Source organism: Haliotis asinina, chromosome 16 (assembly GCF_037392515.1).
Source record: "Haliotis asinina isolate JCU_RB_2024 chromosome 16, JCU_Hal_asi_v2, whole genome shotgun sequence".
Taxonomy (NCBI): Eukaryota; Metazoa; Mollusca; class Gastropoda; order Lepetellida; family Haliotidae; genus Haliotis; species Haliotis asinina.
In genome coordinates, this window is record NC_090295.1 from 47,994,586 (window position 1) to 48,007,263 (window position 12,678).

Below are 12,678 nucleotides of genomic sequence, written 5' to 3' on the forward strand. Positions count from 1 at the left end.
ATACTCCAATCTGTGAACATGGGCAAGAGGTGTATCCTGATCAAGTTTCTCCAGAAACTAAAGTGAGTCTGTGATTGTGATTCGTGATTCTTTTCAGGGTTTTAACGATGTTTTTGTTGTTGGGTATTACTGTATATTTATAATGTTTTTTCATACTCTCTTCTGATGGCTGGTGTCCTTCTTGATTTCCTGTTTTCACCTTCATGACGATCCTACGGCCTACCCTGTGTCCCTATCGACTCACTCACTCACTCACCTATTCTAACTACCCAGTCTAACATATTCCACCCTGACCACCCTGAAGTGGCCTTCATTCAACAGGTCTAGCTGTGCGTGTTGGGGCTATTATTTCGTGAACATATACCATTAATCATACATAAGAAAAGCCAGCAGACAGTTCAGAACCTATATTACAATTACCATTAATACATTAGTCGTACAAGGAGACATTCTGGGTAATCACGAAGCCGAGATATTCCATGTTTACTGAAGAGGAAAATGAAGTTTCAAAGTACGTGATCACAATATCACTTTCACTAATCAGGGACAGTGAACAGGCTTGAGTGTAATGAGGTGTGAAAAGACTACACCTTGTAGATTTCACCTATACCTGACAGCCATTTGGCTGCATATTCATACCCTCAACAGGTGCTTCTCATCAGTTGGAGAGTACACGCCTTGAAAATACATGCCTTGTGTATCATTACCTAGGATATCCATATGTAGCTCATGTCATGGATCATGGACTGCTTTTGTTCCGACAGGTCGTCATTTATAATGTAAACTTCCTTCCAGAGCTATTTTTAATGAAGCCTTTCCTATTGGCAATTCGAGTCATCGAAGGACGTTCCCACAATCTTGGAGTAATAATTGGCAAGTTGGATTCAGTTTCCTTAGGTTGTCCTTTGGTTGTCTGCTTTGAGGATATACGACTGTGAAGGGATTTGGGCTTATGATAACAAGACACGCCATGGAATACCCTTCAGGGGCGGAATGTCTAGCATGTGATGTCATTTAGTTAGTGGTCAAATTAGACACTTCCCCTGCTAGTGGAAGGAAATCTGTTCGGCACTTGGGAATTTTTTGGGCTCTTGAAAAAAAATCAGTTTCGAAGTTTGGAAAAATCTACAGTTAAAAATTTGGAGATTTCTGGAGAATATCACTGGTTAGTATTTTCCAAGTATTCTTTTGTAGAAAAGTAATTGATATTTTCTGTGGTTCCAATATCAGTTGGTAGTACATTTTTCTGTCATTAAATTATTAGTTATTGTTGTGTAATTTGGTAGGACTTATTTTGTTTTGTTATCAAATTAACATTTGTATCATAGACCTAACCCTCTATTTGGAGGACCACAAGAACTTTGATTGTGAAGTGACATGGTTGTGGTTTTGTATGTCATGAAATACTATCAGACAAAACAGGATTCAGCTTTAGAGGAGGCATCCCATCCCTGGTAATCATATCTGATAATTTCCAAAGCTTTTATCACAAAATTTGATCTCAAAATAGAAATGCAGTTGTTGAGGCTGCCTTTCACCTCACCATAGCGTATATGAGTGGGAGGAAAATCTTGTATCAAAATCATGGAATAATTGGATTATTGTGTTATTTTGTGAATTAGACTGATATTTCAAGTCATGAATCTCATGTCATGAACAGGAAGCGCTTTCATTATCTATCAACAGTTGTCAGGGAAGTAGGACAAAAGTCTGTTTGATAGTTTTTCATGGTTAGGGCCCAGTAGATGGTATGACAATGTATACATTTGCAACCTTCATGCAAGTATTTTGATTTCCATCACAATGCAGCCCTCACATAATTGTCAAAATAGATTTGTATTAAATGATCAGTGATATAGCTGTGCAGTGTTGTTTTCTGAACAGTTCTACACCTTTCAGATGAAATGAAAATTGCTTATGACTGTGTTCTGTGTCATATGACTGCTCATAGTGTGTAAGATTTGTAAGGTTAGAAATTGGTGTTTAGAAATATGTTTATATACTTCTCAATGATTTCACGTTTGAACAGGATGGATATTTTGATCAACCAGTCCTCACTGATAGTCTTGCAACTTGTGTCGTTTTGATCAACCAGTCCTCACCAACAGTCTTGCTACTTGTGTCATTTTGTCATTTTCTTCTGTTATGCCTCACCAAGTACTTTTCCTTTTTGTATTCAACCAAGAGAGTTTGAAAGGAAGGAAAACCTGATGTTCAGTTAATCCAGATGAAGCTGTTATAGTTGTCTAGTTGTTATACAATAATACCTCTGAAAGGCTATTTCCAAATGATCAAGGACTGCCTAAAGGGATTTGGACTAATATTGTTTTATGTACACTCTGTGTCTGTTTGTTGTCCTGGCCACAGAGAATGTATGAGAAAAAGGAGTCAAACTCAAGTGTAGAATGTCAATCTATGAGTCTGCATAAGACATCTGTTCCAGTGTCTATACAAGATGTCTCTACAGTGTCTGTTTATAGGATGTCTGCTCCAATGTCTGTATGAAGTGTCTGCTCAAATGTCTGTATGAGACATCTGCTCCAGTATCTGTATATGATGCGTGCTTCAGTGTCTGTATAAGATGTCTGCTTCAATGTCTGTATCACATTTCTGCTTCAGTGTGTAGATATGATGTCTGTGTGGCTGTTCTAACCAAGCATTGTTGTATTTCAGGAAGCAGACTATGGACAGTCAGCTGTTCTGTGAGGCACATTTACCCAACACACCCGGCCCAGGTCCAACACCAGAACCAGAAGACAAAGTGAGTTCCAGCTGGTTTATTGTCTACCTGACACATCTCCCCAATATTTGGCCATCATAAGCCCTAGTACCTCATATCTGCCATGGATTTGGTGAAGTTAATATCCTTGAAAAAAGCATATGGAGTTCAGGATGAAATGGTTGCCACTTCCATTTAGCTGATGTGTTATTTTCATGTGACAGTGTACAAATTGTTGGAGGTTTTTGAAAAAATGTGACACAGTTTAGGTAATCATCAGTAAGGGTGAAAGTCAGATCCTGATGGGAAAAATAGCGAACTGAGAAATTGCAAGAATCTGTTAATTCAATTGATTTCTCTGGCTTAAACTAAACTATATTGTGGTTGAGGCATAATTTCTTTATGATTTGCTCTCAGACTTATCAGTGTGTCAGTTTTCCTTGGTGACAATGACCAGCCAATAAATTCTTGGGTTGGAATCAACTCCAACTACGTTGGCATGACATCATGAACATCATTGTAACAATTCTGCAGTGAATATTCTGTTGATAACAAATATTATCATAATTAAACAAAAAACATTTTCTATTAATACCTTGTGTATTTTTGTTGGCACATATCCAGACTGGTAAAAGTATGTTATTCGAATATGACTTTCACAACATATGATTAGGACAAGTTCTGATGTGCTTTGCTGCCCTTTGAAACCCAAATAATAGCAAGAGGCCTAAAACCTTCGATATTTAGAGTGAATGTAATACTGGTTGTGAAGGTCAGTTCATGTGTGTACTCTGAAGTTCTGAAAAATATGTTTGGACAAGTGATAATATATTTTTTTCAGTAATGGAAATTAAAACATCAGAGAAAAAAGAATTATTTTTCCTATTCTTAGAGAAAAAGAATATTCATACGTCTCCTTCAGGGGCACAAATGGAATTTGTAGCTGTTAATCAGTGTCTTAAAAGGCTTTGGTTCAAATTGCTTGTACAAAACTAAAGCAATCATGATTACAGTCATAGCCATTGCGATGAAAAAGTTCATGCCCATGTTCTTCAAAGGAAACCTTAAACCTTGAAATTGTTTAATTAAAAATGTTCTTAAAATTTTAATCGGACTTGGTATTTTTAAAACTAGGACTAAGGTGGGGATGTAATCTGCATGTGGAGGTCATTGCAAACAGAGAAATGTCATACGTTGTTATGATAACCTGTCAATCACTAGCCAGAGGCTTGCTGTACTACTTGCCACAAAACTGGTGACATTTATAACCTACATATGCCAACTTGTGGAGCCATTGTGTCGGACATCTGACAGAAATGGCTGAATCTTAACTCCAATGTTGAACATTAAATTGGCTTTCAATCAAAATAATTATTTAAGTGTGCATGAGGGTGAGAAGGTCTCCTTTATAGAGTAATCTGGGACTGAATTATGAGGTTTGAGTAGACGTTGAAACTAGGAAAACTGATAATTAGTGAAATAGATCCACCCACCCATCCACCCACCCAAAATTCACTCACTCCCTCACCTTGCTAAGGCTAAATAAAAAAGTGAAATGTTTCTCAGACATCAGTGTGTCACTTTTATTTGTGCACGTAGCAATTTTTTGCTGTCATTTTAAATAAATACTTTTGACGCGGCCATGTCCAAATCATCCAATTGTCCACTATAAGAATGAGTGTGACTGAATCTGCAACTCATTAACATGTACTAAACTTCCAAAGATGAGAGAAAACAAAAATAAAAACAAATTCCTCCCTCATCAGTTTTTTTTCTGTCTAAAATGAAAAAAAGTCTGATGTCCTCCTCGCTTTTTAAAAAAATGTGCCCGAGAAACATTTAATTTTTTAATGCAGCCTAATAGCCTTCACCAAGGCAGTTCTGAAATATATGATCTATTTCCCCACATTAAGCCAATCAGCAAGGGAATATAAATGTAATGTGGTTGAAAACTGCATTAAACACAACTCATTAAACATCACTCACTCACTCACTCACCCACCTACTCACATTTACTCACTCACTCACTCAAAATAGGCATACAGACTAGGCTGGTAATGATGTGTAAGCCAGGTTGATGTCTGCTGCAGGATTGACTCCTGGTTACTGTCAGCCAGACTGTTGTGTATGATAGTCATCAAGGCTAGAGTTCCTACAGTCATTTGATAAGAGGCAATGTTCTGATGTTCCAGACTGATATACCTTGTTTGATAACATCAACAAAAAGGGGTTATTGAGTGTTGGGTGGAATTACATGAGCACAATCAGTGACCAGACTGGAGGACATTTCAGTATATCAATGCTTTCTCCATGTAAGCTGTTCAGCAACACACATAAATACAAATGAAAACACAAGATAATAAAAATTCTTACAGCTAGACTTGCACAGGTCACTCAGGCAATAATTATTAGTTTAAATCATAATTACGTATTGGTGATGTAACTACTAAGAACTACTTAACCCTATAAAAGACTGGCTTCCTTGTAACATATATTTATCTAGGTTTACTTATATTGATTACATGACTGTACACACATGGAGTGAGTGAGTTTGGTTTTATGCTGCTTTCAGCAATATGCCAGCAATATCACAGTTGAGGACACCAGATAATGGGCTTCACACATAAGACCTGTGTGGGGAATCGAACCTAGATCTTTGACATGACAAGTGAACACTAGTCTACCCTACTACTCCTTTACACACATGGACTTATCATTCTTCACAGCCTTAACCCCCTGGATGCCTTAGGGACATATATGTCCCTCCTCTACATACCTCACTTGGAAGTCCGATAAAATTCTAAATATACCACGCATATATAAATACTTCACAGTTTTTAATTCTGCGGGAAATTCCCAGTTTCTTGATACCATCCACTATTATCTCAGACCAAGCTAAAGTGCTTAAAATCGTCTTTCAAAATAGGCTTCATCGTAAATGTCGCCATTTTTCAAACTGTACAAAATCGAGATTCACAGCGTTATTTGCAGTATCTTTTGAAATGTGAAAATCGGATAATTACTGGGAGTGATGAATTTCAAAAATAGCATATTAATGATCAGTGATATCAAGTTTTCATGTAACCAGTAATGATAATTCTGAAACGTCACCGATGTACCTAGAATCGGTTGGGATGTTTTCGAAAATACACTTACACGAACGCCGAAGTGCGCTTTCCGCCATATTGGATAGTGTTTACAAAATCACGTTTCGAGAAGGCCAGTATTGAGACGCCTATTGCATCATGTATTCTTCATAGTTAGCTGCGACAAATGCATCATTGAATTCCCCAAGCATCTTAGAATCAAATTACAAAAGGTCTTTGTCACCAATACCAACTGTCTAGACAAAACGAAATGAAATATACTTTGTAAGAAAACGAACGCTGTGCTCGAAAGACAGCGCTTGACTGAACTGTAAACAAAGAAAAATTCCAATTTTACACTGCGTAGCATATTCGGAAATTTTCCAACATCCAGATGTCTAATCATTGCTTACAATGGCTCAATACTTTTAGTATATTCGGGGGAAGAGTATCGTAGCAAGAAAAAGCAAACTGAAAACAGATGCAATGAAAGCATTTGGTAATTCATGAGAAACTGTAAAACTTTTAGTGCAGCGTGACGCCATGACTGACGCAAAATCACGCAGAACGACAACGGTACTTATCTGCATTTCTGGCTTCTTCCGTCATTTACAATGTGAACGACAAAAACACATAACAATACACAGATAGTCAGAATAATTCTGATTACTTACATGTCACATTTATATACAAAAGATCCCTGAATCAAGCAAAAAGTCCTTGCAAATTCCTGTGTACTCTTCTCAGCGAAGCCGCCATTTTGAAAGAAATCGGTCATCGGTAGTGATGTCACACGTCAACATTGTTGCACTTATTAGGCAATTTCTTGAGGTGAAGGTCGGTTGAACAAGAGTAAACACAATGCCCATACCATTCCGATTGCATTTTCAGTATTGTGATGTATATTTTGCATATCGTTCAGATATTTTTTCACGAAACTGATTTCATTATCTACATATATCCATGTTCAACACCATATCATATGTGGATATAAGGTATGCGTTTTTATTCTTTGAAAGCTTTTGATTGTTTGAATAATACTTACATGGGAAATTGACTCAGTAAGTGAACTATACCACATTTTAAGCCTCTACACAAGTGTTGGAAGATCACACGTAGCCTTTACTGCAACATGTGCTTTAGTTCCCGTGATGTGCAATATTCAATGCGTTGGGACAAATATTGCAGTTTCATATGAACAGGTTAATAAACAGCGATTTAATTCCAACTTATAAGTAAAACGGATAATATTAATGAAAATGATTTGCACATTTTATTAAATGTAGGGGCGCACATACTACTATTTAAAGGAATTGTCTTGTTCATTGTATTGGTTTGTGTCGTTTTTATAGACAAAACAATTATGAATATTAATTGACCAGGTGCGAGTTTGTCAAAAACGTTTCATGATTCATTATCATTTTTCTCGATAATAATGTCAATTCAAATTCGATTAAAATATATCTGATGGCAGAATATCTAACTCAAACAATATTTATACGAAAATTGTTAAAACTATATAAACCAGGTCATGTCTTAATTTGGACAAACCTTACGTCCATATCCTAATACTTCTGTACTGAAAAAGCAATATCTTTGTATACTTATGATGGAATTGATTTCATAATCATGAGAAGAAAAGTCTATTTCCTAAATGAATATTCAATGAATAATCAGGTATTGTGAAATTTTCATTTATGCTAAATTGATGCTAGGCAGGTGCGCGTGTTGCTCACAATAAGATATGTAGTAGAACCGTGTAATTGTTGATATGTTCAGGACACTATTTCAGTGATAAAACCATTCATTTTATATTTTGTCTAAAAAGTGTTGAATTCTGACACAGAAGCCGAGATCTTTTACACATTGAGTGGAAATTAGGTTAGATATATACTAATCAGCAACCAGAGTTGTCTTTTTCCGACGTCACAAAATGCACGAAACATGCCGTGACGTCAACTAAAATGTCGCAGTATTTTCAGTTATTTCATTACATTTGAAATTGTGGTTGTTACTTCGTTAATAATGATGCAAAATTAATAAAAATACATCTACACAAACAGGAGAATATGGGAATCTAAGAACTAAAATATGTATCGGATAGGGACATCCAATTTGCTATGACCTGCTTTTTGATGTAGTACACTGGCATCTTATCTTACAAATTGTGAATCTACCAAACGGTATCCTCTCACATTGGGGAACTTTGTATTGGAATAGTTTGGTTCACTGTGAACAAAACATCACGAAAATATACTGTCGGTATCCACAGCAAATTCTCTCCATGTGATCGGAGTTACATTGACCTAATGTAAACCATAGCTGAGTTATGCCCCCTTATCTTTATACGTGCATGAATACTGTATCGACGTTTGACGTCATGGTAGAAAATCGATTTTTGACATTTATTGCAGGTCATTTTTGATTTTGTGATTATGACGTTATGCATTAGTACATACATCCATTTCATATACACTTATGTCGTTCAGATATCAAGCAGTATTTTCTTCACTCACACTTTCCGCAAAGATGCCAAATTAAAAAAAGCAGAGTGCTTTTATTGGTGCACGATAAAAAACGGAGAAATTTACTGTTTTTCAACACACACAAAAGTTTTGGACAACTTTTAGCAGTGTCTATTTCTCAGACCCCTGAGGTAGCCGCATATATATTTATACCAACTGATGGGAAATTAAATATTCTACATTTCTGTGCAATTTTATAGTCGTACGCAGATCCAGTACCACGCGAGCGCAAATCTCGCAAAACGTTCACTTTTCAAACCTTACGCTTGTGCGCTTGAAAAAAAACTCGGCATCCAGGGGGTTAAAGCAAGCCTATCTCACAACCTATGCATATAAGACCTTTATCTCCCAATATATGATTGAATACGTAAAAGAGAGCCTGTTAATGTTACTTTTAGCTTCATGGCTGACTTGTAATTGGTGCCAGGACTGTTTACAATCACATATTGGAGATGTCACAAATAATTTTAAGCATTTAAACTTTTAAAGGTTAAATTCTTTAATGCACAGTGATTAAAACACACTCCCTGGGACCTCTGTGATTAGCTTGCTAGTTTACTGTAGACATTATAACCTAGGTCGTCTTCAGGCCGGAATATGTCTTAGGGACTCTATCCACTAAGTATTGGTTGCACTATGTCTTTTGTGAACCAGTGCTAAAGCATAGAGTTATGAGACTTTAGTGTCTGTTGTCTTTATTTTCTGGCATAACTTCTTATAACCATCAGTAGCCAGAGTTGTGCTTTAAATCATTGCTAGGGTGGAGTGCATGTAGAGGGGCTTACCCGTGGCACCATATTGTTGCCAAGCATCTATAACCTGTTTCTTGATTGTATATCTTTTTCTAATAGTCTGTTCCACTGTTCACCTATGATGTTTTGGTGCTGACACATTTATGTAAAAGTCTGCAAATTATCACATCACTGACATTTTCCCACTAATGTTTTGTCATATACTTTAGGTATGCTCAAATCAGTTTTCAAATCAACTGTGATTACAGTGTAAAGTATTTGAAAGGAAACTCTCTAAAACCAAACTCAAATAAGGAAGGCCTACCACATGTTAATCTGTCGGAGATTTTCATGACTTAAATAAGTAATCTATGATTATTCAGGAAAAATGTACAAATATGAAAAGTCAACAGTTTGTTTATCCTGCTGTGAAACAAAGTACTGAATGACCTATGCTTGAATGACAAAGTTTCTAATGACATGGGAATATTTACAATAGGAGTAAATTGTGTAGTTAAATGCAAGCACACCATTCCAACTAATGGAGTCCTCCATCCCACGATGTTGATATACCTTCAGGCAGTCACTACTAGGTGTACCCAGGGAACCTGAATAATTCCCTTAGTGACTAGACACAACATAATTAATACCTCGTTTACTCCTTACACAATCCTGTAAGAGCACTCCTACTTGCGTGAATGAATTAGTTCATGGTTGGAAAACATTATATAATTTAATTATTTCTGGAAGAAAATGGCTTTGCCTGTGGTATAAGCTGATACGTTATTTATTTCAATATCTACTCAATTGCATTTGGTAATGAGTTTAATAAATTGTTTATTGATATTTTCTAAGCTTCTAGGTTTAATGTGTGTAGTGTTTTAGGGTCGTGTTTCCTGTTAATAGCCTAATGAAGGTATTTCAAGCTCTTGTACTATATTCTGTAGTCTATTGGAAAAATATCATTAAGTAAAAAAGTGAATTATCTAGACAAGGTTGAGGATGATTGTAAGCCTCAGGCAGGTTTAATGGGTTGAGTGGCATATATTTATGATGTGTACTGTACATTTGTCTGTTCCACACATGTGGTTGCAGTACCTGTGTAACAGTATTACATATGTGCCATGTGGGACATGGCTTGCACATGCAGCTGGGGCATAACACCTTATATCACCCTGGACTTTGAAGTGACCTGTGGTCATCTTTGCTGACCATTGGCCACCAGAGGCAAGGGACTAGACAGAAAGAGGAAAAGCAACAAGTGATTTATAATGATTGAAGGCATGCAGGCCGTGATGGATGGTAGTCGTCAAGACAGTATTATGAGGGTGTTTCATTTGACTGCAGTCAGCATGTAAAACATTGTCTTATTTACAAGCCTAGTTCTCGGATGGCGCACAGTTTTGAGGTAATTTTGGGTTCTTTACACGTCAAGTAAATTAATCTAATGATTGTTTCATTTGAAATCTAGAGATATGTTTTAATTATATTTACGAGAAATCTGAGTTATAATCCCTTAAACTGTTTTCCTCAAGGCTGGAAATTACACATGTGGCATTTATTAATGTATTTATCTCTTGATAATGTACAACCATTGAGAGTATTCCACCCATCCTGCTAGATATTTATACCTTGATTTGATATATGGACAGGTTTAATTTTATATGGATTATTTTATTTATGATACAGACTTCATGGCAGTGGATGCTTATCAGTAAGATGACAAGTCATACCTGGTATTAAATATTGAAGTATTCAGATCTACAAGCCGCATTATTATTTACAGATTAAGCTGTCAGAGCTTGTTTATATTTTTAGAGCTACATCTCTAGATAGATATGAATCTTGTGCTCTTTATGCAAATTAGTTGAATATGCTCTTGTTTGTATGGTAGAGATTAACAGGTGGAAACTTGAACCATGAGGCTGCCCCACCCCCAATTTGTAGGGAGAACATACTTTATTAACATTTTATCTTTTCTGTCATATGTTTTTATGTGATGCTGTGTATACTGGATTCAGCAATATTCAGCAACATTCCAGCTATATGATTCTAAATAATAAATCCAGCAAGACAATAAATGGTTAATAATCTGATCCATGTTCCATATCACAGAAGATTGGTAGGCGGTGAATTATGTGACTGTACCATGACTGCATCCATTAGGGCATAAGGTCCAGGTTTGAATCCTCACATAGGTTTGCAGTATGTGAACATGATATTGTTTACAGTCATCAGAAATTACAGATTATTATGAAATGACTTTTAAGAAAAGGTCTATTTGGTCATTACCACTTGCTTCGTATTTTAATTGAAATTTATGTAATGAACTATAGTGAACTAAAATAAGTGGTCCATTTGAGTCGTTAAATGTTGGAATAACAGGATTGGGTGGTCAGGCTCGCTGACTTGGTTGAAACATGTCATCGGTTCCCAATTGCGCAGATCAATTCTCATGTTGCTGGTCACTGGATTGTCTGGTCCAGACTCGATTAATTACAGACCGCTGCCATATAGTTGGAATATTGATGAGTGTGGCATAAAACTAAACTCACTCACTCACTCACTCACTCACTCACTCACTCACTCACTCACTCACTCACTCACTCACTCACTCACTCACGTTAACTGTTGCATGGAAAAGTAGGAGCTGAACTGTCATTAACCTGTTCATTCATTGTGGATACTTTTTGAGGACTGTCCACAGTCCACATCAACAGGTCTTTGTTATTCATGGTTATGGTTCCATCTGAGTTGACCATGAGCCTTTCTGCTATGTCATTTATACGTTTACTCTGATACCATTTCCTAGTTTATACTTTACAGATACCTGTATGGATAGGCTTAAGTAAGGTATGGCTGAACCAGTCATGAGGGTCAAGTTTGTTGTACACAGTTACCTCGGGTTTGTCTTTACTAATTCACTGATGTCAGAGGAATGAATGTTGCAATAATTGTACTACAGTTTCTTCTGATGTCAGTCTGACATACTGTGACATAACTGAGGGACACTGTCAAAAATGGCTTTAAGCACTTAGCCTCAAATATTACATCTCACTGACCATTATCTGACATCTCAGCATAATGATTTATGTTCCTAATTATAAATATTTAAGTGCAAATTGATTAAATCGAGCATGTTAGATGTCATACTTGATCAATTCTCTTTCAGAATGCAGACCTGTTTGAGATGTTGGAACGTCTGCAGGGCAAGCGAATCGACGACCAGAGGTGTGATATGTCAGCCTTCTTCAAGGTAAACCCTGGAGTTAATTTGTAGCTTTACATCACCACTCTCTCTTGCACCACTAACACATTCACATGCCTTATATAGTCAAACACACAGTCATACTACATGTCTACCGCTGTTTATATTAACCTGAACTTTCACAGTTCAATGATGGGTTATTCAGCTTAAACTGAGCATATTTTCCTATAGGTTTATTATCGTGGAAATGTTTGATTAATATGTATTTTACTTTTATAACCTATTTTATATTCTTCAAAGTATTTTCAAAGATATTTTCTTCACAAATAGGATATTGTTCATATTCTCTAGACATTCTTGCAGAACATGATTGAGTTGAGGATTAAATTTAACAGTTTTCCTTCATGGA

The 12,678-nt window shown here is 36.4% G+C and overlaps 1 protein-coding gene across 8 annotated transcripts in view; it reads left to right on the forward strand.

Moving 5' to 3' along the window:
- Nucleotides 1-12,678, forward strand: part of LOC137268927 (rap1 GTPase-activating protein 1-like) — a 299,889-nt gene that overhangs the window by 263,536 nt on the left and 23,675 nt on the right. For all 8 annotated transcript variants that reach the window (XM_067803536.1, XM_067803537.1, XM_067803538.1 and 5 more), the window contains 2 exons: nucleotides 2,674-2,761; nucleotides 12,234-12,317. In XM_067803536.1, the coding sequence (XP_067659637.1) occupies nucleotides 2,674-2,761; nucleotides 12,234-12,317 (172 nt within the window). The remainder of the gene's footprint in view (nucleotides 1-2,673; nucleotides 2,762-12,233; nucleotides 12,318-12,678) is intronic.